The sequence below is a fragment of the Poeciliopsis prolifica genome, unplaced genomic scaffold, assembly GCF_027474105.1.
Source record: "Poeciliopsis prolifica strain line A6 unplaced genomic scaffold, Auburn_PproV2 SCAFFOLD058, whole genome shotgun sequence".
NCBI classification, from domain to species: domain Eukaryota; kingdom Metazoa; phylum Chordata; class Actinopteri; order Cyprinodontiformes; family Poeciliidae; genus Poeciliopsis; species Poeciliopsis prolifica.
In genome coordinates, this window is record NW_026562433.1 from 3,135,311 (window position 1) to 3,161,459 (window position 26,149).

The 26,149-nt window shown below is 41.5% G+C and overlaps 1 protein-coding gene across 1 annotated transcript in view; it reads right to left on the reverse strand.

Moving 5' to 3' along the window:
- Nucleotides 1–12,366: 12,366 nt before the first annotated feature.
- Nucleotides 12,367–26,149, reverse strand: part of si:ch73-335l21.1 (insulin receptor substrate 1-B) — a 48,124-nt gene continuing 34,341 nt past the window's right edge. The window contains exon 4 of the mRNA XM_055060301.1: nucleotides 12,367–14,531. Within this exon, the coding sequence (XP_054916276.1) occupies nucleotides 14,524–14,531 (8 nt within the window). The 3' untranslated portion in view covers nucleotides 12,367–14,523. The remainder of the gene's footprint in view (nucleotides 14,532–26,149) is intronic.

Genomic DNA, 26,149 nt, shown 5'->3' on the forward strand with positions numbered 1-26,149 from the left:
GAAGCCCACCAGTAAGAGAGGTTAACATGGGAACATTTATTAAAGTTTTAAAGAAGCATAAAAGTAATGTTATCTGAGTCATGCATGGTGTCTACTGTGCAGAGAGGCATTATGAACTGGAGTTGCTGCAGTTATTCAGGTCCAGGCTCAGAACCATCATAAACTGCTCCACAGAAAGACTCAAACTTCTGCTACTTCGTTTTGTTCTTAAATGTGGAGATGTACTCATGCCTGCAGTTGGTCTGAATAAACAAAAGCACACTGGCGCTAAGTACAAGACAGATTGGAGGTAATAGGGTAGTGTTACTGTTTTTATCAGGAAAATGTAAGCAACTTTGGGGCAGGACTCTTCCTGCTTCCTTTGCAACATCTTTTAAATTTTATTTTGTTATTTTAGAAATGGTTTTAAGTCCTGGATGTATCTTTTTAATTTACTTTTACTTACTATGTTTATCGTTCCTCTTTTTGAGGCTTTAACTGTTAAAAATATGGGGGGAAAAAGGAGAAAAAAAAGCAGCGAGACAGAGCACTTAACTTTTTATTTGCCGATCATAATCATTTGTACGCAAAAAAAAAATCCACAGAAAATAATAAAAAAAATTTCAGCAATAGAACAAAGAAATGTGATTTTCTTTCAGCAATATCTTGCCAAAGTTTTTTGATATTGACCCTTCTGGTTGTCACTTAGTTTAGCTCTGAACATTAAAAGTTTAGAGCTTTCTAATGTTAACACCTTTGCTCAGTTTGTTTCCCCTTATTGTCCTTTTAAGGAAAGTTTAAACGTATTATAAGTCACAGAAAATGGTCACTGCTGCCTTGTTAGCGTGGGTGCCTTGAATCACTAGTCCTAGCAGCAAATGAACGTACAATCTCCTGATTCGTGTTATGTGGTATCCTTGCTGTATCCAGAGCGAGCGGCGAAGCCCGTCATCAGGCCCCACAAGCAGATTACTGGAATGCTGGAAATGATTTTAAATCACCACGTGCTGAAAATCACTTCTCGTAAAACAGTGCTTTGTTGTGTTTTAAACACCACCCTCCAGCATTGTCCTCAGATTTCCTCCTCCGCTGGAGGAAAATCAAAACCCCTGTAATGAGGGGGAAACTACCGAGGCCGCCTGAGTATGACCTCTGCTTTTTTTTTTTTTTTGCTTTTTTTTCCCCTTTTGCTTCGAGGATTTGCATGTAATTATTCCACGTAATGAGGCAAAGTCATCCTGGAGATTTTTCTTTTTTTTTTATGAGGTGATTATATTCCCCTTGCACAGGTCCTCATTCCCATACAGACCCGACCGCATGATTCAGTGACCTGACACAGATTTTATGGCAGCATTGCTGCTCTGCAACTTCAAACAATTAAATGAACAAAAATAATAATTACAGGAATAAATGCGGCAACGGATGATAGCTAAATGCAGCATCACCGAGCTAAAGAAAACTAAATGTTGACACCAACACAGAGATCAATTTGAACTTGTGTTCTCAAATCTGTGGACTTTTCTGTGGAACATATGTTCAAATTATTTATGAAAAATTCACCTATTCACAGATAAAAAAAAAAAAAAGAAGTAGAACACATTTAATATTTTCAAAAGAAAAAAGTCAAGTCACAGAAACGCTACCAGGAGAAAAGCAGAAAAATACAGTTAATGGCAGCAATAGATCTATTTATTAGGGGAAATGAGATCAAGTTGAACACAAGCGCTGAGCGTTTGATGAAGAGATAAAAACACATGAGTGCACATTACAGTTGAGAAAAACTGACCAGACATTCTTTCAGAAACCTGTGTTATCACAACAGAAATGACTTTTCTTTTACTTAGAATAAATCATAAAAATTAGCCTGATACATCATGAACTTGTGTTTTTTTTTAGATTGACTCAATTTCTTTCAAACCTTTTGTGTCTTTGGCAGCAGGTTAGTTTATTTCAAGTTTTTCACAAAAAACAAATCCAAATGCTCCACTAGATGGCGCAGCTCTTTCATTTTTTTCCTCTTCATTTTGCACATGGCGGTTCTTGCGATCTGCTGTTCCTGATGTTTTCACACAGAACTCGTCAGTTGAATGGAAAATATCTGCATACAAGTTTAGCATCAGCCATCAGTATATGCAACGATATTCTGAACTAAAATGAAATCAACCCGTCAAGTGTTAAATTGATCACAGAAAGTCTATTATCACAGCCTGACCTCTCACCTTTGCCTCATTCCTACATTTTTGAACAACAGCTTTGCTCTGGTCCTGATCCACAAAGAGAAGAGGCCCCCCAAAAGCAAGGATTAACCCGCCACCCACCCCTCAAACGCAGTCATTCCCGTTTGGTCACATGCACCAGTGGGAAGCACCTCTTTCCCATAGGTTGGAGAGGCTTAAGGAGTTACGTTGTGGGGAGGTTTCTGTGTCTGGGCATGTCGAAGCATTGGCTCCTTTAAGTTCCTCTCTTTGTGTAGTTGGACGTTTTTCCCCTGCCAGGTTCTCACAACTTCTCCGAGCTGCATACGTTCTCACCTGTAATGTTCTCAGCCTGAGTTGAACTGAGATTGATCACAGACGCTGCAGAGTTGCGAAACCAGCAGCTCCCCACAACCCCCACCGCACCCCCCGATTCCCTCCCTCTCTGGTTCTCCTGCTGTGAGGGGAATTCTGCCTCCCATGTGTCTGTGGTTTTCAGCGAGCTTTCAAGGAAAAGTAAAACACAGAGGCCTCCCGGACTCCCTCCTCCTCCTCCTCCTCCTCCTCCTGCTCCTGCTCCTCTTCCTCCCCTTCTCATTTTGCCCCCCTCACACACGCCATGTGGTACGTTTTTATGGTTTTGACCTCCCTTCCTCTTCGGAGCAGCCACCCGGCTTCGGAGTGACAGAGCTAATTTTGCACGTCGTGTAACACAGCCACTTCCATAACGGTGGCAAAGAGTCTCTGGTGAAGACTGAGAGTGAGTGTTGGGCGGGTGGTTGGGATGTGGATGGGGAGGGAGGCCGGGGCACGAAGAGAAAGGCTTTTTGTCTGGCTAAGTACACTATGTGAAAGAGGGGGCGGTGAGGAAAACGGGAGCTGGAAATACATTAGAGGACGTTTGCGTTGGCTGTGGTATTCGCGGCTCGGATGGCTACTCCGCACGGCCCCGTCGGATTCGCGCATGCGTCGACTCCACGGTCCTTCCCAATCCCAATCCCTGCAGAGATGGGACGAAATCAGATTATCAGAGGTCACTGCTGGCATTCGAGTTGAAATGAGGGGAAGGAAGCAATTTTTCAAGCGAGGGGAACAGGGCTGACCTTAACATTCCCACATCGGCTGTGGGAACAAAAGCTGCATCCATGTCCTACATCCACAGCGCTTCCTGTGGCCCGAGCTGAGGAGGAAGTCATAAAGGCAGGAAGACTTCCTGTATTGTTTCCAACGTTCAGAGGTACAGACAGTACTCGGACAGAGAAATCCCTGGTCCTTGTGATGTAAAACCATAAAAATGCGCAACACTTTTATGGTTTCTCGTCCACATGAGCCAGCCGAGATGTCTGTCCGACAGCAGTTTTATGCCCCCAGTTCTTTTCTTTTTTTTTTTTTTTTACAGCACTTAGCAGACCCGTTAATGCATCAAAGTGGCTTTAAAACAAAAACCGCTCATCTGGACACATTTAATGAACATTTTTCACATCGCCGTATCTCATACAAGGCACAGGATGTCCAAAATCATATCTCTTACAATAACGAAGGACACTTGAGGGTCTTATATTTTCTTTCTCTAAAACATGTGGGTAATGAGGTGTCGATTCCTCTATATATCATAATAAATGTTGTTTTTTTTTGTTGTCTTTTTTAAGTGCACTGAAGAAATCCTAATCCTGCCTTATTTGTATTTCATGACATCACAGGAGCCAAGCTGATTACCTGTCATCAGAAAACCTCACGGTGGAAAAGCAAGTTGTCAGATTTATAGTAGATCTGGAACCATTTGAGTCTGATTGAGCCACAGCTTAACTCCACTGACCAACAAGTCTCCATGGTGGTGGACAGTGTGTTTACTTTTAATTTTTTTATTGTTTTATCTTTTTTTTATGTCAGAGTAAATGTAAATGGGACTGAATACAAAATCTCTGCTACAGTTTTCAGATGTTACCTTTTGAAATTTGCACATCTTGTTTTGCCTGGTGTAAAACTAACAGCTTTTATAGAGGTATATATGTATACCTCTCAGTCAAAAACGTCCTAGTTATGTCACCAAATATTGATTTCTAAACTCTTCCTGAGTTAAAACATTAGTATTGTTCTTTCTAAATGAACATCAATTGGTTTTCTTTGCATTATTTGAGGTCTGAAAACGCTGCATCTTTTTGCCAGTGGTTTATAAAATAAAAGAACAATGTTAATTTTACTCAAACTTAGACCTATAAAGAGTAAAATCAGTGAGCATATCAGTTGCCATGCTCAGTATTATTGCCTGATATTATTCTTACAATCCGTCCAGTGGGGAGAAATTCTCCTCTGCTTCAACTATGTCAACACAAGTAGCCATATGTATGTTCAAACAACTGTCTGGATCTTAAGTTAAGCTTTTTAAAGATTTTCCCATCCCCACTGGCTTAAGAAGTGACAACTCTGGGAACCCGAATATCATGTGAAAGTGATCAAGGGCACCAGAGAGACGTTACATGCGCTCTGTGGCATAAAGAACGGGTCCCTATGTGATGCTACAGGCAGAGCAGATGTGAAAAGTGTGTCCATGCTGTCACAAAGCCAGGGTTTTGTGACATTCTGACAGAAACACGGTGAAGATAAAAACTATAATTACCTGCTCACACGAGTCTGTGCACTCGTACAGGAATACTTTTAAATCCAATGTCATGCAGTCTTTTGTTTACACCTGCCGTCGCTCATAGGATTAACCTGTAGGATTTTTTTTCTGATATTTTCTCTTTTTTTTAGCTAAAGCCAAAGTTTTGCAGAGAAAGTGCAAAGGACTTATCTCGGTGTTTATGTTCCTCGGAGGACGGGATATAACACGAGGAAAAACAACCTGGCGTTTGCTCCACAAGTGATGAAAAAAGCACTAAAGAGGAAGCGGGAATGTATCCTCCAGATGTCTGGACTAAAGGGGAAAGATTACAAGACAGAAGCTGCTTCTTCCAAAAAAAACATCCAGACCAGGATAAAACCTCACGAAACTTTGTGTTAATGTCAAAATTCTTCACACAGAATCAACACTGTGCAAAATACATCAGTGGCAGCGTCATCTCAGACTGGAGCTGGGTTGTTTTGTTTTTGTGTGTCTGCCAGAAAGCTGAAATAAGTAAGCTATAAGGTATTCAATAAACAGCTTTACAAGAGGAAATGTGAAGATCGGGAATGACCAAATCGAACTTAACACCTGTTTGCTCTCCTGAGGATAATTTGATAGATGTGGGAATCTTACAAGGTGGAATCTGCAAATATTGTCAAGTTGAGATGCTGCATGCTCATAAACTATCGGCAAGGACTGAATGCTGAAGCAAAACGTGACCACAATTGTGCAACCTTTATCTGTTGTAAAAGGTCAACAGTAAGCTGTTGACCTTTAACTTTTCCTCCTGTAACACATTTGCTTTTCAGCCGAATCGTGAAGCGTGTCTCGTAAAAGACGCAAACGTTATCTTATGGATCCTCTAATATTTGGCTTTTGGCAAAGGCGTGAACCTGTTTTTAGGACAGCTTTCGAATTGTCCTTTCTCAGTTGCGTAAATCTATGCACAGAGCTACAAAAAAAAAAAAAAAAAAGAAAAAGAAAAACATCCCATCTGGATGAGGAGATGATAGGGCAGCGGGTCCATCTGTTGGCCTGAGGCCAGGCTCACCCTCTCTGTGAATGAACTCCACGTCCTCTTCCCCTGGCTCCCGTCCAGCGTCCCTCCCCTGCTTCCTTTCGCTCCTCTTTCTTGGACGGAGACGTTGTCACCTCAGCTGAGGCGAGCCTGTCACCACGACAACCGGATGGCATCTGTGCCCATTTCTCTGCCAATCTGCATTTCTTTTCTTTTTCTTCTTCGTCTTCTTATACAGTGCAGCGCAAAAGCATTCACTCATTTGGATCTTTCCCATTTTGTCACACGGTACAGCCTCCTACGTAGGATTTTCTGTAGAATGACACAAAGTGGTGCGTTACAGCGAAATGGAAGAATAAGCAAATTTGTTTTCACAACCATTTTACCGACAAAAATTGGTGTAGCGTGTATGTGCATCAGAAGGATCAAACATTCATAAATAATTGTTCATAAGCCCAGACCTAAATCCAAACGAGAACCTTTGAACTGCTGCTTCCAAACACTTTTCAACTGACCTTGAGCTGTGCATGGGTTAACAAAACTATCTGAAACAGCGTGCAACTGTAAATGCATGAAAAGTGCCGCAAAGTGCACTATTATAGGGGACGAATGCGCATCCCTCTTTTCAGATTCTCATTTCCATGAGATGTTTCAAACCACTTTTCAGCTTCCTTCCACTTCACAACTCAGCACAACTGTGCAGCGTTTCGTTAAAGTCCTGCTAAAATACATTTAAGTCTGTGGTGTTGAAGCATTATGAAAAAAAATGCTTCCTTGAAGGAAGCTGCTGAATAATTTTGCTGCATTTGTCCTCAGACGACTCAGATGTTAAGGTAGGGGTGGGGCGGGGGCAAAGTAAGGTGGCAAAAAGGAGAAAACTAGATGATCTCTTAAAAGTAGGGCTTGAAATGCCCCCAGGGGAAATCCGCCGTCTCACAGGTACACTTTGACTGAACAAAAGTTAAGGCAAGACGAGATCGTAAAACAGGAGATGAGAGGCTTCAGTCGCCTTCAGGTGTGTGTGTGTGTGTGTGTGTGTGTGTGTGTGTGTGTGTGTGTGTGTGTGTGTGTGTGTGTTTCGTCTGCCGTACAGGTGTGAAGGCCTGTTTGTCGTCCTCACAAAGCAGCAGTGAGGGGAAGCGGGAGCATCTGCAGGTGCAGGTGTGGGCTGCCTGTGTGTCCTCGTTTCTAATTATTCCTGCAGTGCGGTATACAATCACTCCCAGCTTAGGTTCAATTACCATCTGTGGGCGAGAGCGATACAAGATCCCGTGCAACTTTTGGGGGGGAAAAAAGAAGGAGGCTCATTTAAGTTAGCCGGTATCAAATAAGGCATGTGGAAGGTGTTAAATTCTCTTTTGGAAGGGAGTGGAGGGGGGACAAGTGATTAAAACCTGTGGCAACCTGCCAGGCTGGAGTGAAAACGATCTTATCTGCGGGAGTGGCTGGTGTGACTAACAGAGTTCAAAAGACTCGTCAAAAGCAAATGAAACAATCAGGCCATTTTGTTTTCCACATTACAGTGGGACATCTGTGCTGTGGTGGTGGGATATAAGCGTCCCTCTGTGGCCCAGCCACTTGATGCAGATGTTCGCTCTTCCCTTCCTATGAGGAGCTGTCTGCTCTTCATCCTCCCCCCTCCGGTCCGCTGCTCTGCTGTTGTGCTGTTAGTTTTTAACAGTAATTCACAATTGCAGGCCTTAAATTAGCAGGCAGTCTGACCAGACAGTCGTATAATTAAAAAAAAAGAGAGAGAGAAGTGTTTTCCTTCTTACATGTTGCTTGGGTTTACTTTCAGACTTTTATTATCAGACGAAGATAAAATGAGTAACGACAGAAACTTTCCAACCCGACCTGGTATAAAAAGGGTAGCTATTCCGCTGGTTAAATAATTACATTACAGCGATTTACCTCAACTTGTAGACAACCGAGTTCAATTTCACAGATTTGACTCCTGAAGTGAAATCAATTAAACGGAACCTGTCTGACAACATGAAGCAGGTTAAAAGTCCTCAAACAGCAACTTATGCTGCAATCTAAAGTGTCTCCAGTCTAATCTATCACAGCCTGATAGATTAATCAGCCTATGAGTCTTAAAAGCAGCAAAACAGCCATTCATTATAAATTTGATGTACATTAGCATCTCAGTCAAAAGTTACAACCAATTGGGCGTCCAGGACAGTCAGAGTTAATTCAATTAGCCGAATACGTTACTGGCATGCAGAGCCGGAGAGCACTGCCATTGAAATATGATATCCTACTAAATTATGCATCCAACCAGCCAGCCAGCCAGCCAGCCAGCTGTAAATGCCATGTTGCCAACGTTGGTGCCGTGAGAACTGTGATTTGATATACAGTGCAGCTCCAGTTGGTGTGCTGGTCTTTTTTATGAAATGCTGTCAATTTTACATATTTCTGAAGCTGAATTGCCACATGTAACGGGACACATGCAACACCAGAATGCTCTTCTTTCGTTTCACAAGCCAAAGTAATGTTTTATTATTATTTTTTTTTAATTTGGGATGATTGGAATGTTACTTGGTAAATGTGAGCAGGAGCTTTGTTTGTTGTTTTTTAATCAGCAGTGGATTTAGCTTTGGGACTGTCATCAATGTCTTTTTTGCTCCGTTTTTCTTATTGCTGAATTATGACTTGAACTGATGCAAGACGGACCTTCAGTGCATTACAGGTTAATCTGGATTCTTCCATGAACGTTTGGATTAATCTTAGGCCTCTCCTGCCCACCTTGGCTTCATCTTTTCTCCTTTTATGGATAATAACTGGTATTTTCTAATGGCCCAAAGCTTTAGAAATTGACCTGTTTCAGACTGTTTTTTTTTTTCTTTCTTTTTTTAAAGAAAAACATTTTCTTCAAAAAACAAACCAGACAAAGGAGTAAATAGATTTCCACAGCACTGATCCATTGCTACTTATGGATGCAAAAAATGTATCAACTTACAATTAATTGTCATTTTACGATTTATTAAATCAAAATTGGTTCCACTTGATAAATTCAGACCTTCTTTTAGTGTTGTAGTTGCCGTCAACTGCTGTCAACTTCAAGTGGAGTCAGATGATACGGAGACAATGATGGCGGGGTCATACCAGAACGGGAAAGAATAACAGACCGAACAGAGTCCGCTGCGTGACGCAAAATGCACTCTATGCGGTTCTGTTTTGAAATATTGATAAGCTCTTTAAGTTGCATGGCAACTTCTCACTCAAAATAGCAGATTTGCTAAGAAAGTGAGAATAATGTTAGAAACACAGAAGGAATACAAGAAAATGACGGAAAGAAAATGACGGAAAAACCATGATGCCAATAAGCACAGTTGATTTTGATGACTGTTAGTTAAATCCCTTTACGAAGTGACGTTTTAACATTTCCACATACAGTCAAGTATGTACGAACATTTCTCTGTTCATGGGGAATTAAGTGTTCAACCAAAACTAAATGATACTTTATTCTATTTATTTTCTATTCAGCATCTTAATTAGTTTCTGTTTTAAGTTTTATTAATATGTCTAAGTTGAATGACCACAGTGTTTTGTTTATCTAGTCTGTATGGACATACAGTACATATGATAAAATATTTAATTCTTTTTTTTAATCCAACATTATGAAAATGTTAGTCATTTATGTTAAAGAAAAACCAGTCAGCCCTCTAGATTCAAGAGAAAACTCAAGTTTTTTAGAAAATGGTCGCCTATCAATTAATCACTGGTCAATCGATAAGCTCAATCAAATTCACATTAACTTAATCGATGACTTGCATTCCTAGAACTGCGCAGGTGTAATATCCTGCACAATAACCAACTGCAAGCCACAACATTTAAAGAGGAAAATAAACAACCACAACAACTTTTGTTGAATGAGTTTGTTTTTTCTTTTAGGTCAGTTTTTTTTTTTCATCAAGCAACAGAAGTAGAACGCTCTACATTAACACTAAATTATACAATATTTCCATTCAGTACCATCCCTCAAGGGGCGCAGCAGGAGCAGATAAAACAATTCAGTCCAAGCAGCAGCACCATTTTTTTCTGCACATCAGAACATCTAAAAAAAAATAAACATGCTAACAATGCAATGAGTGAGATCATACAGCCACTTGAACTGCCCACCTACACCCCTTGCTCTTCTCCACCGTGACCCTTGAGGTCGTTGAGCGCTTTGCCACGGGCAGCTGCAAGGAAATGTGGGGAGTTGGACCAAGTTTGAACAGCTCAGGCCGTGAACGGCTCTCTGAAGGTTATTAAGCCTGATCGTTAGGTTGGAGAGAAAAGTCTGTTGACCATTTTCTCTAGGCTAAAAGTATACTGACGCCTTTGGCTGAAAACGATGGCGTCACCATATGAGAACGTCTCCAAAGTACATGACAGCTTCGACTCATTCGTTTGACCATGGGTTTTGCTGGAGTGATGTCTGCCATCAGGATCAAACTGTTTTCCTTTCCTGAATTATTCGGAGCAATTCCCAGCACAGATCCCAATCAGCTCATAATAAAGCCGCCTTGTAATGCTGTAGAGTCTGACCGGTCTGAGAAAGTTTGTGGACTTACAGACAGGCAAACACATGAGAAACTGTGACTTGAAAAAGCATTCGAACACCTTCAGTTTTTTGGGTTTTTTTTTTTTTATACATTTCACGTTACAACCACAAACTCTAATGTGTTTTACTTGGGATAGAGTGATAGACCGCCAAAAAGTAGCGGCCACATAACAAATGTAATGAAAATGTTATGTGCATTCACACACACATAATCATCATCCAATGTCCCTAAATTAAATCCAGTGCAGCCATTTGCCTTTACAAGTCCTTAATTAGTGAGGAAATGCAATGTGTGTAATTTAATCTCAGTGTGTGGTGGAAAACTTAACACTGCAATTCTTGAGCAAACCACTATGGAACATGGCGGTGGCAGCATCACACTGTGGGAACGCTTCTCTTCAGCAGGGTCAGTGAATCTGATCCACGCTGATTTAAAGGTGATGGAGCAAAATGCAGAGAAATCTACTAGGTGTAGAAAAACCTTTCAGATGGAGGTTCGACTTCAAGCAGGAAAACCATAAATACTGCTGCCAGAGCAACAATTGAGACGGTTTAAATCAAGCGTATCTACATATAAAGTGGTCCAAACCAAAATTCAATAAAAACACTTGAAAACAGATGTTCACAGATGTTCTCCATCCATTCAACCTTATGTTGGATGGATGTTCCCCTGCCAGGCTGAGAAAAAAAACCCAACCATGCTACCCTTCTCTCAATTTCATTTTTAAGAAATCCTGAAAACTATTTTGTCTTTCAGTTCACAGTTTTGCACTATTTTGTGATGGTGGGCCACATAAAACCCCTAGTAAAACACACTCAAGTTTGAGTTTATAACAGCAAAAAATGTATGAATAATTAAGAAAGGCGGTGTATATTTCTTTATGCTACACAGACATATGTATTCTGACTTAAGTTGTATATCTCCATGGTGGCCTTTTCTTTCTCTCCATGCATTTTTTTTTTACAAGCCTCCAGTCATAGTCATAGGCAAATTCAAGGTTAAAGCGTTCACAAGTCTCCCACAGTGACCTTTATCTCAGAGAGAGCCTCATGAGCCGACTGTGGGCAGAGATATGCGAGAGTAGCCTCCCGTCAAACAGCGACAGAATGCAAAACAATCAAAATGTACATTTCAATCATAAAACAAAGCAAAGTGTCCCATATTGAGAACTGAATGTTGCTTCTGGAGGTGGTGTCGGAGACAGGAGCAGCGCAGTTTTGTTGCTGCTGCTGCTGTTTTGGCACTGCTGACAACCTGATGGTCAAGTCCTGGGATCCTGGGATCGAGACCCCGACCTCCGACCTCTGATAGATGAACTTCACACAGAACAAACTGAAGCGAGTTACTTTGCTGCCACAACTGCACAGCCGAGAAATGGACACAAAAATAGACATGTTATATTCTGCTATGACAAAATGTGTTAGTGCTATGTGCTAAAATGGGGCAGAGAGAAAGAGCAGGACAGATTAGGAAATAGGACAGGCACTTCAGCTCTTATGCATAGTGAAGATTACAGTAAAGAGGCAAGCGAAGAGGAAAGGGAGAAAAAAAGGAGTTGTTAAGCAGGATTTAGAGGCCAAAGCACTTTCACTTTGATCAGTTTTGAAAAGACAAATGAAACATCCTAAAACAGATTGGTGCTGCACATTAACAACTGAGAACAACTCGGCTGGCAGATTTATGCAAAAGCAAAAACGAGTCCCAGCCCATTTACAGATGCTAAAATCAATATTTGCTGACCATACAAAGCTAGCATAATCATGGCTATTGATAGGGACACTGTCCTCGGCTCTGTACTGTTTGTTATTTAGCATCCTGAGACGAACGGGATTAAGGGACTGACTAAAGCTAATAGCACTAATGAGATTGCGTCGCTCTATTTCAGGGGTGGTCCAACCCCGGCTGTGGTCAGCAGGACAGTGAATTTATGTCCAGGCTAACAATGCTAATCTGAGCCAGCTGGCTGTAAGCTAGCGACCAACTGTTCCCTGCTACAAGCGCCATTTTCCTTCAAGCCTGTGGATTTTAACACTTTTATTTATGGCTCACCGGACAGAAAATATGAAAGTCAACAGTTAAAAAAAAAAGAAGTCAGGAGAAAAAGTATAAGCATCAAAATGCAACACACGGATTAGCGGCGAGCTAACGGCAGCTTTGCTAATATTTCTCACAGTAGGAAAGAAGGCTAGCACGTTGCTAGTACCGTTTACATATATTAGCGTTCATGTCATATTGGAGTTATTGTTGTAGCAACCTTTTTTATTATTTTGTCGAGAACTTTTCATGCAGACACAGCTACACAAAGTGATAGCTTGTTTCTAATTCGGACAAAGTTGCTATAAAACTATAAAGAAACGTAGAAATGTTCAGCTTCGGATGCCTTCAGACAAATGGGCAACGAACATCCGCATGCGTTAAAAATACACGTCTCAACCAACAAGCTCTGGTCACTCCTCATTCTCAGGCATTATAATTTCAGATCGAACTGTGATTGGCTAAACATCAGTTATTTGTGTCACCGTGGTGAACTTCAGTGCTTGTTCAATCTGTGATAAAGTATGGCAAGCCAAGAGTTGGTACTGACTGATCACTTCAAAAATAAATAGAAAACATTAATCACCATTCGACGTGCATCAGCGCCGGATTCCTGGATTATTTTAATTTATTAAAACCTATATATCTCAGTAAGAAAAAAAATCAACAAAAATAAAGACCTGAGTTTGTTAATTAAAGGTGATCAATCTGATTTAAATGAATGAATAGATTGTTGAATTGTCTTACATTCTCTTAAGCGATACCCCCGATTTCCGCCCTAAGCACATATGCTAAAATTTTGCTTAGAAATGCCCAATTACAAAGTTTATGGCACACAATTACGAAAATAGACTTTTTACAAAAAAATCTGTGCTTTACAGATAGTTCTCCTTTTTTTTACCACTCATAAACAAGCGACTCTTTGGAATCACAAAATGCTTATTTTCACATAAGCTATGTAAAAGACAGGTTGGAAATGTGCTGATAGAGGGAACCAATGATTTTCTGCATTAAAGGGTTTCATTTGATGAATGTCTTATTTTTCTTTCTTTACATCCTTTCTTCCAATAGACGTCAACAACGGCAGTGGTAGAAGTACCCAAAAAACGTTAATCAAAATAACTAGCACCTCAGTAAAAATAATTAGATATATGCATTAAATGAAAATACAGCCCTGAGTTTTTTAAAAAAGTATTTCTAATGAGATATCACTGGTGATATGTACTTAAAAGTAAATAACATTTAGTTACTTTGGAAATTTAATTTCAATAAAATTAGGAAATGTGCAGATCATATTAATTAGTTTTTTCAACGCAAGCTGTGACTCACTATCAGGTTAAAAAGTTGAATATACTTACATATCTTTTTTCTTCTTCTTTTTAATAGGAAAGGGCACAACAAAGGTCCTACTGTGCTAAAACCAAAGTTTTCTGTCTGAAATTTTTATATGGCATATTTGCTAAAAACATGGCTGTTTCTGATTAGACAAACTTTAAATATTTTGGGTATAAAAGTCGGTTGTTAGCGTTCAAACTTTCCAATCTCTTGCATTGATCCTATATGACATGAACGCATCGGTGGTTAAAAAAAAAAAGCTACTGATCTCTATCAGCACCATCAGCTGTAATTACATCAAGTCAAGAATGAAACAACAAAACCCAAAGCTTTAGCTTTTAGAATGGCTACAATATGAAAATGAGGCACTTTTGAGCAGCTATGTGATTTTATATATTTTCTTTTTTTTTGTTAAACATACCACTCTGCCAAATTTGTACTCTTTTGTCATTAGAGGTATAAAACAAAACAAACAAAAAACACACACACACAAAAAACTCCACTTTATTCTCCATCCTGTACCGTCCTCTGATTGGCTTCCACTTCATGAAATGAGAGCAGTGAATTACTCTTTAAGAATATCATTTGGCACACATCCCTGTAGGTTTGCTCAACCAACCGGATGAAAGCGAAGAAGAAAAAAAAAAAAGACAAAGAAATGTTCCATCATTTTATGTCAAAGTGCTTCAGGGTTGCGTCCAATCCAGCAGCTCTGTCCATCTGATTGGCTGTCACGGGAGGAAAAGGTGGAGAATCGAAGCGCTTTGAGTGATACCAGATTGTCTCTGTGAGGATGAATCGCTGACATCAGCACTCTGCAGAGGGAGAAAAAGAAACACTGAGACGTGGAACAAACAATAAAACGGACATTCAGAAGATACAATTTATCAGGTTTATCACGTTGGGTGATGTTTGATATGAGTGCCTGCTTACGGGTTCTGGAACTTAGTGACCCAGAAAGAAAGACTAAAGTTTACAGGACGGTCGAAAAAAAAAAAAAGAGATACAGATAGGAAGAGAGATAAAGGGGGACAGCAGATACGACGACATCGAGGACACCTAGTGCTACAGGCAGTCACACAAATGTGAGTTTTTTGACACCAGTGTTTGTCAGGCCGTGCAGTTACATGACTGTAGTGCAAGATACAGAAGTGCACACACGGGTATGCACAAAAATGTCATCCGCAGCAAGAATTGAAAGTTTAAACAGACATCCCCAGCAGCGTTGATGGGATTAAAGTCCCGGTTCAGAAGCTAAAAACAATCACATGGTGTTATAAAGCCATCTGTTAGTCTCACACACAATAAGCCATGTGAGGATGTCCTGGCCAGATCTTCAAAGTGCTAAAATATTTTTGCAGATAATACTCTATATGTGCCATCAGGCTTGCAACTTGTACTTTTTGGGCTGAAAACAGCAATGTTGGAACTTGATTCAAGGCTTCCTGGAAGCATTGAATGCATTTGAAGCCCTGAAATGGAAAGAGTCTAAAAATGCATTTCATACGAGTCAAACCGAGAAGAAATGAGGCACAATTTGCCATTCCTACTTAAATTACTAATAATTTAAGTAGGAATGGCACATGTGTGCTTTGAATGGATTTTTGTCCTACTTAAAATCACAAAGCTTTTTGTCACTTAATGAAAGTTACTAACATGTTGCCTTGAGGTCTGATCCACTGTTTCAAGCTAGTTTGTTTAAGAACATTTAGCCAAAGTAAGAATGATGACACACAATAAATCCAGACTAAAATAAATACGAGTTGCAAGAAAACTGAGAAATTAAAAGTTTATTCCCTTTCATGCTACAAATCATGTGTCCCTAACCCTACATCAGAGTTTTACTCAACACAAAATAGACAGAAAAAGCCTCTTTGGTCAATTTGTTTAGTAATAACCAAATGCTAATAACCAAATAGAAAGCTTATTGGTTAATGTTAATGTGAAGCAGTCGCACGAAAAACAAAAACAAGTGTTTAAATGTCTGTCTGTGAAACAAACAGCAGCAAACCGCAATGTCTCACCCTCCCAGAATGCATTGAGTGATTATCACAGCATCATTAATAGTGACAATTGCATTTGAGGAGATCTGGACACATAATTGTTTACATTTTTGCACAAACTTTTTCATTATTGCCTTTTTTTTTTTTTGCTCAAGGCTCTCCTCCCTTCTGGATCCCAAACGAATCCTGTCTTTGTCACGTCTGGCAGATCCGCTCCCTAATTTGATGCCGTCATTGTTTTTCTTACAAAATGCCTTATAACTGTTATCATCCTGTCTGCCAGATTTCTCAAAAGAGCGACAAGCTCCTAAAGATCACGTCGATGTTCAAATTGACGCGTCTTTGAGTGAAATTGCTGCAGTGGACGTCCACGGTTTTAAAGTGTCCCGTTTTGGAGTAAATGAGGGGCTGCTTGTGCAGTTTGTGTTGCAAATGGAGTTAAAAGCAAAATAAAAACGGCTAAACTGGGCTACTTTTTCAAAACGCAGTGACTCACGGTGAAGGAACTCCGTCTGTTTTGGCCAATCCAAACAACATCATTTAGTTACTGAAGAGACCCAGTTCAGAGAGAGTTCCCTAAAATTTCCCAGCAGCGCTCGGCTCTCTAATTGCACCAGGATACTCTATATTTATACCCCTCCTTCTCTCCCAAGTTTCATGCAGTGTGCTATATTTAGCCCCCCTGGCGCAGGCGGTGGTCGCCAGCCGGCCTGCCGGTCCCCGGCGGACTGAAGCGGCGCACATCGCCTCCCTCTCTTCAGCAGAAACAACAACAAGCCATGAGACTGGAGGACCTCGGAGAGGCGACACAAAGGCACAAAGAGGGAGACGTTAAAGGGCCGTGAGAAAGGTTTTTGCTTTTCAGGTAACGTAATTGGTTTTGCGGAGATTTTAACGTCAGGTGACAGCAACCAGAGTAAAATCTCTCCAAATTCAATTGTGCAAAACCAAAACAAAGTGACTACCTCAAACCTAAACACTGCCTGTGTCAACCTTGGCTCCAACAGCCGTTTGTCAGCATGGCAAACAAGCCATGTCTCATGGCTTGTTGCAAGTGTTTGTGGCGACTGCCAATGAGTTGGTTACATCACTGCGGAGGCATTTTGGTTCACTCTTTTTTTATGAACTGTTTTAGACAGAAGACGGTTTTCAAACATCAATGGCCTATTTATCAGATTTATGAACAAACTTTGACTAGGCCACTCTAAAAAAAAAATCCTAATTTAGAACTTTTTTTTTTTATCAGTCCCACACCATCACACTACCGCCACAATGTTTGATGATTGGCAAATATGGTGGTGATAGTTTTACACTCGCTGTAACAAGTTTGTCGTTTGTGAATATTTTCCACAAAACTCTGGGGGATGATCAAGATGCCTTCTGGAAACATGTTCCTCTTGTCAGGAGTGGTGCACTCTCCCATAGACAGCAGTTTGGCTTCAGGTGTTTCTTTCTTTTCTGGTCTTCTGAATGTGTATGTTGGGAGTGATTTTGGCCAATCCTGGCAAGAATAACAACTGTTGCATGTTTTCTCCATGTGTGGATAATAGGTCTCAACAGAGTCCCAACAGTTTTTTTTAAGCCTTTCCTTCTTGATTATCTCTAGATGAAGAGCTGCTTTTTGGCATCTTTTACGATGCTTCCTGCTGTCAGACAGCTTCTGTTTAAATTATTTCTTGATTCTGCAGGGGGGTTTTGATTAGGAAAATAAAAAAATGTGGTTCACTTCAGGTATTTCCGGTGGAATCACTTTTCAGCTTCTAGTAAAAGTGGTTGCAAACTGTTTGCTGCATTTACTTGGGTTATCTTTGATATATATATTTTTTAAAACAATAAAAATTAAAGAAATCTGTAAGAGGGTAATTTATTGTTCACATCGCAGCGTAATCCTGTGTCTAGCACAGGCCTGATATTGAGCTTTCCCCAATAAAAACTTTATACAAATGGATAACAAAATAAAAGCTGCTGACTGCCTCACATGCTACAATTAAACGTTTCCTCCCCCGGCCCCACTAATCAGATATCGGCTTCTTATTTTCTCCCCTGGCGCTTCGCACATTGATCTCCTTCATTTCCTCGAATCGTTTCACCGACTGTGGGCAAATCAATATCACAACGGCTGCGTGCTTCTCTTCCTCTTATTCCTGCAGCCAGACTGTTTAAATCAAGACATTTGACAAGACTATCTGCCTCCGCAGTTCTCGTCTCGCCACTTTTACTGCTGTCTGGCTCCGCCGGTGTGTGTGCGCGTGTGTGTGTGTGTGTGTGTGTGTGTGTGTGTGTGGGTGTGTGTGTGTGTGTGTGGGTGTGTGTGATGTGAGATGAACGGCTGCTTTAAAAATTGAAAGCCACCCAGTTCTCTGGTCGTAAATCTAGTGTGTCAGTCTGTCATTTTCCTGCCGCTGCAGCTCCCCGCATGACGCGGAGCGGCCCTGAGCAACATGAAATGAGTCACTGTGTCCACTGGTCAGTGCAGTCGGCTAAAATTATATTTTGCCTGAAAAGAAACAGGAGCAGACCGGAGGTACCGCACTCCGTCATTGGAAACGGAGGTAAGCACCAGCGGTGAGGGGAATCGCTGCGAGCCGGGCCGTTTGTGAGGGAACGAAGGCGACTTCAGCGAACCTCGCATGGAAAACGATGCAATTCACCTCCGAGATGATTTGTGCTTCCCATTCAGGCGGAAAATTGTGTGGTTCCAACCTGCAATCTGAGATCTGTTTGTGAAAAATACAGACTCCCTCAAAGTCCAGGGGGGAAGCCGTCCATGACCCGAGATCCTCGACGAAGGCTTTCAGAATCATCACAGGATTAGGAATGAAATAGAATCTCTCCAATCAGCAAGTTTTTCCAGTGAACGACTTCACTTCTGAAACCAACCAGAGCTGTCATTACAAAGCTTTCCAAGCACATTAATACCGCCTAAACTGTCTCATATTTTTTTTTATATCACAACCACAACTTCAATTCAGTTTATTGGGATTTTACGCGACAAAGTACAACGTCATTTTAAACCACAAACCATGAGTGGGATAGTGTCAAAGTTCATCTGGTCTGATGAAACCAAAACTACGTACCGCACCACATATCCTGTACGTATCCTGTAAAAAACCAATCATCCCAAGCACACCATTCCCATAACGGTGGCAGAGTGATGCTTGTCTACAACGGGGTCGGGAAGAAAACAATGAAGGCTGAATTATAATCAATAAGACATTTGCAGTTCAGAATTTGTGGATTTTCCTGTGAAGTGTTTCACTTCCTGACTTTCTGAAGCGCATAACAAAAACATATTTTTACAAAAAAGCAGCTTTGGAAGGTGACATAACAAGGCGCGATGCTACTTCCATTGACTGGCCAATCCAGGAGCTGCATTTTACTTTCCTTGACCCTGACTGGCTGTAACCCGAATCATCGGGAAATGAGGAAGACTATTGACGTAAGATTTAGCAGTAGTGCTAAGATTGAGGGTTCCTGTAGTGTGTGTTTGAACTATTAAAGTGTGCAGTCACAAACACTTATATATGAGGCCTGAAGTATTGCTTCTAATTCCTATAAACATCGAGGGCCCACAGTGTCCAGCAACAATATCTCGCAATATATGCATCTCGTAATTATGTTTCCCTGATGTCATGCAGTCAAGGAGAGTGAAAAGTAGCATCCCCATGTTGCAACATGGTGGTGGCAGTATTATGCTGTACCTTCAGCAGGTACAGTTAAGCTGGTTAGAGTTGATGCGAAGAAGGACGGCGTTATAAGTTGATCAGGCGATAGAATGGCCTAGCTAAAGTCCGTCGTGTTGGATCCCGGTAAAAAAACAATTTGCGGTTGAAACATGACACAACGTGGAAAAAAAAGTCAAAGAGGCACAGATCCTTGTGCAAAGCTCTGCATGCTTCACTTCATTAACTCGTCTCTCCTGTGAGTGGATTAGAGGCGCAACCTGAGCCGGGATCCAGCATGAAGACAGCTGCAGGAAGAGAACTGGCAACCCGCAGGACGGCTCCGGTGTCGCCTCATTTCATTTCTTCCAGAGACGCCGGGAAGTCTGTCAGTCAGGGGGAATGTGTTTTGTTGCCCTCTTGACTGTAGTCGCTGCTCGGTCGCCAATCTGGGTCCGACCGAGGACGACGGCGTGGAACGACACTCCGCCCAAAAGTGTCACCGAGTCACAGGGGTTTGAGAACTGCTTCTTCGCGGAGGGCGTCAGCTGCATCAGCTGATGTGTTCACAATGCTTGGAGTCACTGCCAGAGGTGGATCAGTGTCCCTAATCCCCGCAGCAAATAAAAAACTCATCATCCTCTTCCTCGTGTCACGTCTCAGCTCAAACTGTTTGATTTTCTCACATTAAGAGTCTGGTTGAGGCAAGGCAGAACAAAATAACTTGTATTTTTGTCTAAAATGGAGTATGAAAGGCTCAAATTCTGGAAACTTACTGAGGTTCTCATTTAGGAAGGGAAGCAGGGCACAAGAAAAAGGAAAAAGTAAGGATACGAAGGAAAGTAACAAGGATGCAAAAGGGACAGAAATAAGTGTGTTTGGATGCAACGATGGAAGGACAGAGGGAAGGAGAAATGACAAGGAGGTAATGAACTAAGAAAGGAAGGACATGAGGATGGGAAGAATGGAAGAGAGGAAAATTATGAAGGAAAAGAAGTAAGAACCCCAAAAACAAGAAAACGACACAAGAGAGAAAGAAGGGACACAAAACAATGAGAGAAAAGAAAAAATAGATAATCGGACGCTGACGTCAACATTTATTTTTTATTGAACCAGGACGAAAACTTTTTTACAAGAGTCTCCTGGCGAGTGGCAGCAGAACAATCACAAGTAATTTCTTTCCCCGTCCTGCTTTTTTAATTTTCCTGTCCTTTTCCAGGCATCAAATTCCAAAATCTTCACATCATGAGCTGCCTGGAGGAATTCTGCGCCGTTAAAGATCAAAAATTGAAATTCATCTAAGTGAGGCTTTTTTTCTCTTTTTTTGGCAATTCGGGCTTCAGTCTTTTAAAGTTGATGATCTGGAAACTTTTAATCTGGGGTATAAACAAGGATTAACATGGAGGCTTATTTCTCTCAGCCACTCTTCAAAATGGGAGTCCGTTTTAAAACCGTCCTAAACTTACCCGGATCTGCGGCGGAAAAAGAGTGGAATTTCTTTTCTTTCTTTTTTTTTTTTCCACACGGAAAAATGTGAAACCAGTTGCTCTTATGTTGCCATTTTGAGATTGTCAAATTGATGAGCATTCGACAAATTTAAAATAAATTATTAGTGTTGACCTCACAAACAGAGAAAACTGTAAAAAACAACAAAAAAAAAGGATTTTTGCAAAAACAGATAATTTCTGAGGACTCGGATAGTAAACCATGCTCGATTCTAAAACGTTTTTATTCAGAGAAGGGTTCAGTTTCACATCCTGACTTCAGGTTTATCACCCCCTCCCCCCCAAGCAACCACTTGGATTCTTTACGCTTGTGCTTAGATAACCTGCATTTTTAGCAGGTAATGAAAACCGAGTGCTCAGCTAAAACAGAACCAACGGGACGACAATGGGCCTCCGACTGTTTGCCTGGGCTCTCCCCGCCGCAGACGGAGCAGGGGTCCGAATGCGGGAGCAGCGACTTTCAAAACCTGCCGGCTTCGAGCAGCAGTTTAACACTCGAAGCGGAAGCTGATGAACGCAGCACATGTTCGACATCCTGTCACATTACAGTCCACGGTGCGTTTCTATACATCGCTGCGCGCCAGCTGCAGTGGAAACCAGAATGCTGGGTGTTGAAAGGCGACTGGTATGTGCTCCGACTGCGCTTTCACACCCACTTTGCCCCGTCTTTCACTCTGCCGCTGTCAATCAGGCCCGCAGCACCTACTGCAGCTGTGCGGCAAGCTTTCAAACCGGGACGGCGTGAATGTGCAAAAGTACTTTTACGTGTAATGTAGCCTGGTGGGTGGGTCGTTAGGAATAGCTGGAATTGAAGGAGGTGGCATTGTGAGGGGTGAGGTCATTGTCATTTCTAGCTCTACTTTTTATTAGGCCGATGTATCGGGTGAAAACAGAAAGCACCAGCGGCTTTAGATGGTTGTCATCAGGCTGCAAATATGACAGCGGGAAAGCCTAGGGGAGTGTTACGGCACACAGAGGAGCAGGAATGTGTGGGGTCAGGAAGAGGGATAGATAGAGCAGCCGAGTCGGAAGGGGCGGGAGAGCAAAAGAGGCGTATTTGCAGGAAAAACTGCGTCCAGCGTTCCCACGATCGCCTCCACATTTGAGTGCCGTTGTAGAAGTGAGTGTTTTTTAACAAGCCGTAAAGCAGCGTGAAGAAAACACAGACCTCTGGACTTCATCAGTTAATCGCCATGAATCGTGATTGTATGATTATCGAAGTGATCGTCAACTGATTTAGTAATCGATTAGTCACTAACTGGTGTACTCAAAATAGGCTGCTTGCTGTAAGAGCAACATAGTAATGAAGCCAAAACTATCCAAAAAATATATATATACGTTGTGTATGAAGCAAAAAAATAAATAAAAAAGCTTTATCTGTAAAAATTATCTCCTTGATCCTGGAATAACTTCACCTGGTTCAAATTCAAAATCTGCAAAGAAAAAAAAAAAAAAAGAAAAATAATAATATAAAAAAACACATTTTCTATCCAAGTTTTTAATACGTAAATTAATGCCATTTCGCTGCATTTCAGGCAATAAAAAGTTTATTTTCTTATTCAAAAAATGAATTCAATTATTTGTTTAGATGCTTTTCTAATTCTTAAGTGGTTAAATAAAAAAAATCTACAGAATGTGGCCATTTTTATCCAATTAATTGTCAGATAAAATAATCCATTACAAGAATAATTACTAGCTGCAGCCAGATTATGTAATCAATAATTGTCGATCGGCCAAGTTGAGACCCAAAAAGTGTGGAGTGCAATTGTATTCAGCGCCGCCAAACATAAATCCAGTTGTTTTCAGTCACCTAAATATCAGAGTTTGTAATTTAATGTGCATTTGTGGCAGAAAAGTAGGACAGTGAATCGTGGTGGTGGTGGTAGCGTCATGCTGTGGGAGATGTTTTTCTTTGGCGCAGAGGGAAATACAGATGCTGGAACAAAACCTGTTAGAAGCTGCTAAAGATTTAAAGAGATAGCGCTCCACCTGTTCTGCAGGAACCCGAAACATTCAGCCGCAGAAAGACTGGCTCAGATCAAAAGCTGGGCCTTGAGGGTCAGCGTCCTGCGAGTTTTACATGCGAGTCCACTCCAGCATGCCTGATTCAAATAACAGGGTCAAGAGTAGGACTGGGAAGGCCTAGTCAAAGTTGAAACTGGATACAGAACAAAACCTCCAACAGACCTGCAGCTGAAACCGCAGCAAAGTGGAGGCTCAATACAAAAACACACCACACTTTTTCAAATTTTAACTGGTTAAACCAATCTGAGGTTCTCGTGTGAGAAAAATACAAATAAGTTGACGGGAAATGAATGACTTGCATGCCGCCGCTTACACTGCTGCAGAAGAAGACTCCGCCGTCCCAAAACGGTATCTGTTATGAAACGGAAAGAACAAACTCCCAAGGAGTCAGAGCGAGCCGCATCTCGACCTTTGACCAAAATACCAACGATAAGAGCGCAATAGCTTCCCGAGTGCCAATAAAGATTTCCATTTATCTCTCCAACAAGCTACATCGCGGCTTTTCTTTGCCGTTTCATAAGTCAAGCGGAAGACGATCTATATAAAGTCGGTATTTTCTGCATTGCACAAACTGGCTACTGTATTGAAAGCTGCCACGGCACGGCGTGTTCCTGGACGCGACTGAAGTGTTTTTTTGGAAACGCGATCCCTCTCGTTCACATACCACCAGCCAGCACACTCACATGGCTCTTTGTCTGCTGATTGCAATCTCTGATGATTTGTCTGTGTTGGTGTTGCTCCACAAGTTCTGCCACTAGGACGCTCCTCGCACGCACACGTGCGCACACACACACGAGGGCGTCACGTCGAGAGAAGTGATATACGGACTGATCGGATGAGCAGCTGGGGTCTCCACTTCTGAGCAAGGCCGCTCCCAGAAAGTCGGATCGCCCCGGATCAGACACGGATAATGACACGAAACACAAGAAGCTGTTGCTCCATTTCGGACGGGGTGGAGAACCGCTGCGCTTTCAACGTTTTGGAGCTTCGCACATTCGACCACAAACATAGCGCCTTTGATTTGCCTGCACGTTCAAACCTGCACGCAGGAAGGCAGACTTTTACAGCGACTGACTTAATATTGTTTCATTCATTTAATTACATATTATCAAATAAAAGTGAGCCTTTTTATGCGCTGGAAAAGAAACTTGGAATGTATGATGACATTTTTTCTAGGTAACCACACAAACAGTTCTGGATTTGTTGAAAACTTCACACTACATGATGTGAAGCCTGAAGCCAGAGGATATTTAAGTAAAAGCAGCAGATTAACCCTTTCATGCACGGCGGTCACCGCAGTGGGAAGCTGTCAAAAAGCCCTTTTCTTGTGTTTCTCGTGGATTTTTAAGCCGTAAATGCACACAGACCATTGAAGTGGAAACTATCAACTACTGGCTGTCCACTGTAAGTGCAAAAAAATATCCAATAAATCCAATATGGCAGACAAACAAAAAAGCAACTCAAGATTCAGCAGTCCCATCTTTTAAAATATAAAAAATATTGCAACATCAAGTAACTCCTAAAGACTAATACTGGTGATGTATTTTCCAAATAACAACTTTGTGTTTGGAGAAAAATACAACTGATCACCTACAAAAAAATTTTTTACATTTTTAATTTACTTTTTTTTTTTTTTTTTACAAAATTTGTTTTCCCACCTTTTTTATACCTTAAGACAATCAAAAATTATATATTTGGAAAAAAAAACCCTCTCATTAAGGATCGTAATTTGTGCATCAAAGGGTCAAATTAATTTATGTGGAATCTGAAAAGTGTGGCGTGCCTTCCTCAGAAAAGACATCTAAAACGTGAAGGATCCTGAGAGCCAGAGTTCAGGAAAACCTCTCTACATATTTGTCCTGCAAAAGAAAAGCATCCCCACAGCATGGTGCTGCCACTACCACGCTGCAACATGAGGACAGTGTTCTGAGGGTGAAGGACTTAAAGCATGAGAAGCATCCCTGCTGTGTTTCACTAGTAAATAAAAAAACATGATTAAATGTGGTTACTATGTGCAGCTCCATGATATAAATCACACTTCTTTAAGAAAATGGAGTCATGAAGAAGCATACTTCAAACGGAAATAATTTTCCTGGTGTACTGAAACGCATTTTTAGGCTCTTTTAGCACATTTTCACTTTCATATGCAATAAGATACGTTTGTAAAAAGATTCACACAAAAGAGAGGCAGCATTGCCGAACATCTGGGTTATCTGCCTGTTTCTGCACAGAAACTGACATTTTCATCTCACGAAAAGCCTCCATCCTTCTTCTCCGCTCGGGATGATTTTAAATAATACATTTCTTCCTCCGTCGCCTGCTGACCTGAACTGACCCCGTGTGAGGGAGAGTCCGGCGCAGCAGCAGCAGACGACCAGTTCTCCAGCTGCAGTCTGATCTTCCAAGGGACCGTGAGGCTGCTGGAGGCGCGTTCAGAGATGGTGCTACATGCGTTTCGAAAACCGCCGTGTGTTTCCGTGCAACGCCCCTGGGCTTACGCTGCGGTCTCATGATGCGTGTGTGTAACTATTAATAGCGAGGCTTTAGCTGCTTTCTTTGAAATGCGGTCCAGTTATATTAACCCGGTGAAATATTGAGCTCTTTTCTCGTCATTACAGAGAAACTCAGTGACTCTCTTTAACCCGAGTTTGGCAGCATGTTGCTTTCCAAACCATGGAGCAGATCGGTGTGTGTGTGTGTGTGTGTGTGTGTGTGTGTGTGTGTGTGTGTGTGTGTGTGTGTGTGTGTGTGTGTGTGTGTGCGCACATCGATATCAATGCAGACTGTGTTGGCATGCAGCAGGGAGTGAGTGGGTTGTTTGTCGGACTGTCTGCAGACAGGAGACTTGGTCAACATGCACAGCAAATATTTATCCAGGATCCCGCAGGAGGCTCTGTCAGCTCCTCTTCTTCTCTCCGTAGAAGATCTCCACCCTTCTCTTGTTTGACCTCCCTCACTCCCAAAGCTGGGGCACAATTAGTGTTGGCTTATCACTGGAGGAGGAACAAAATACAGCGTGCAAAAATAAATGCAATCTCAAACTTTGCTGTCTTGCAATGTTCTCTAAAAGTTGCAACGATCCATCCAATTAACCTATCAGTTTATTTGTCTATCCATCTGTTCATCCATCCGTCTTCAGCAAAGTCATGGTGATGTCTAGTGTTTGAAACCGTCTAGTTCAATTAATGTGTTACTTCTGTCTAGTTTCTAGCGTCAATGTCAGTACACTTGAAATAAA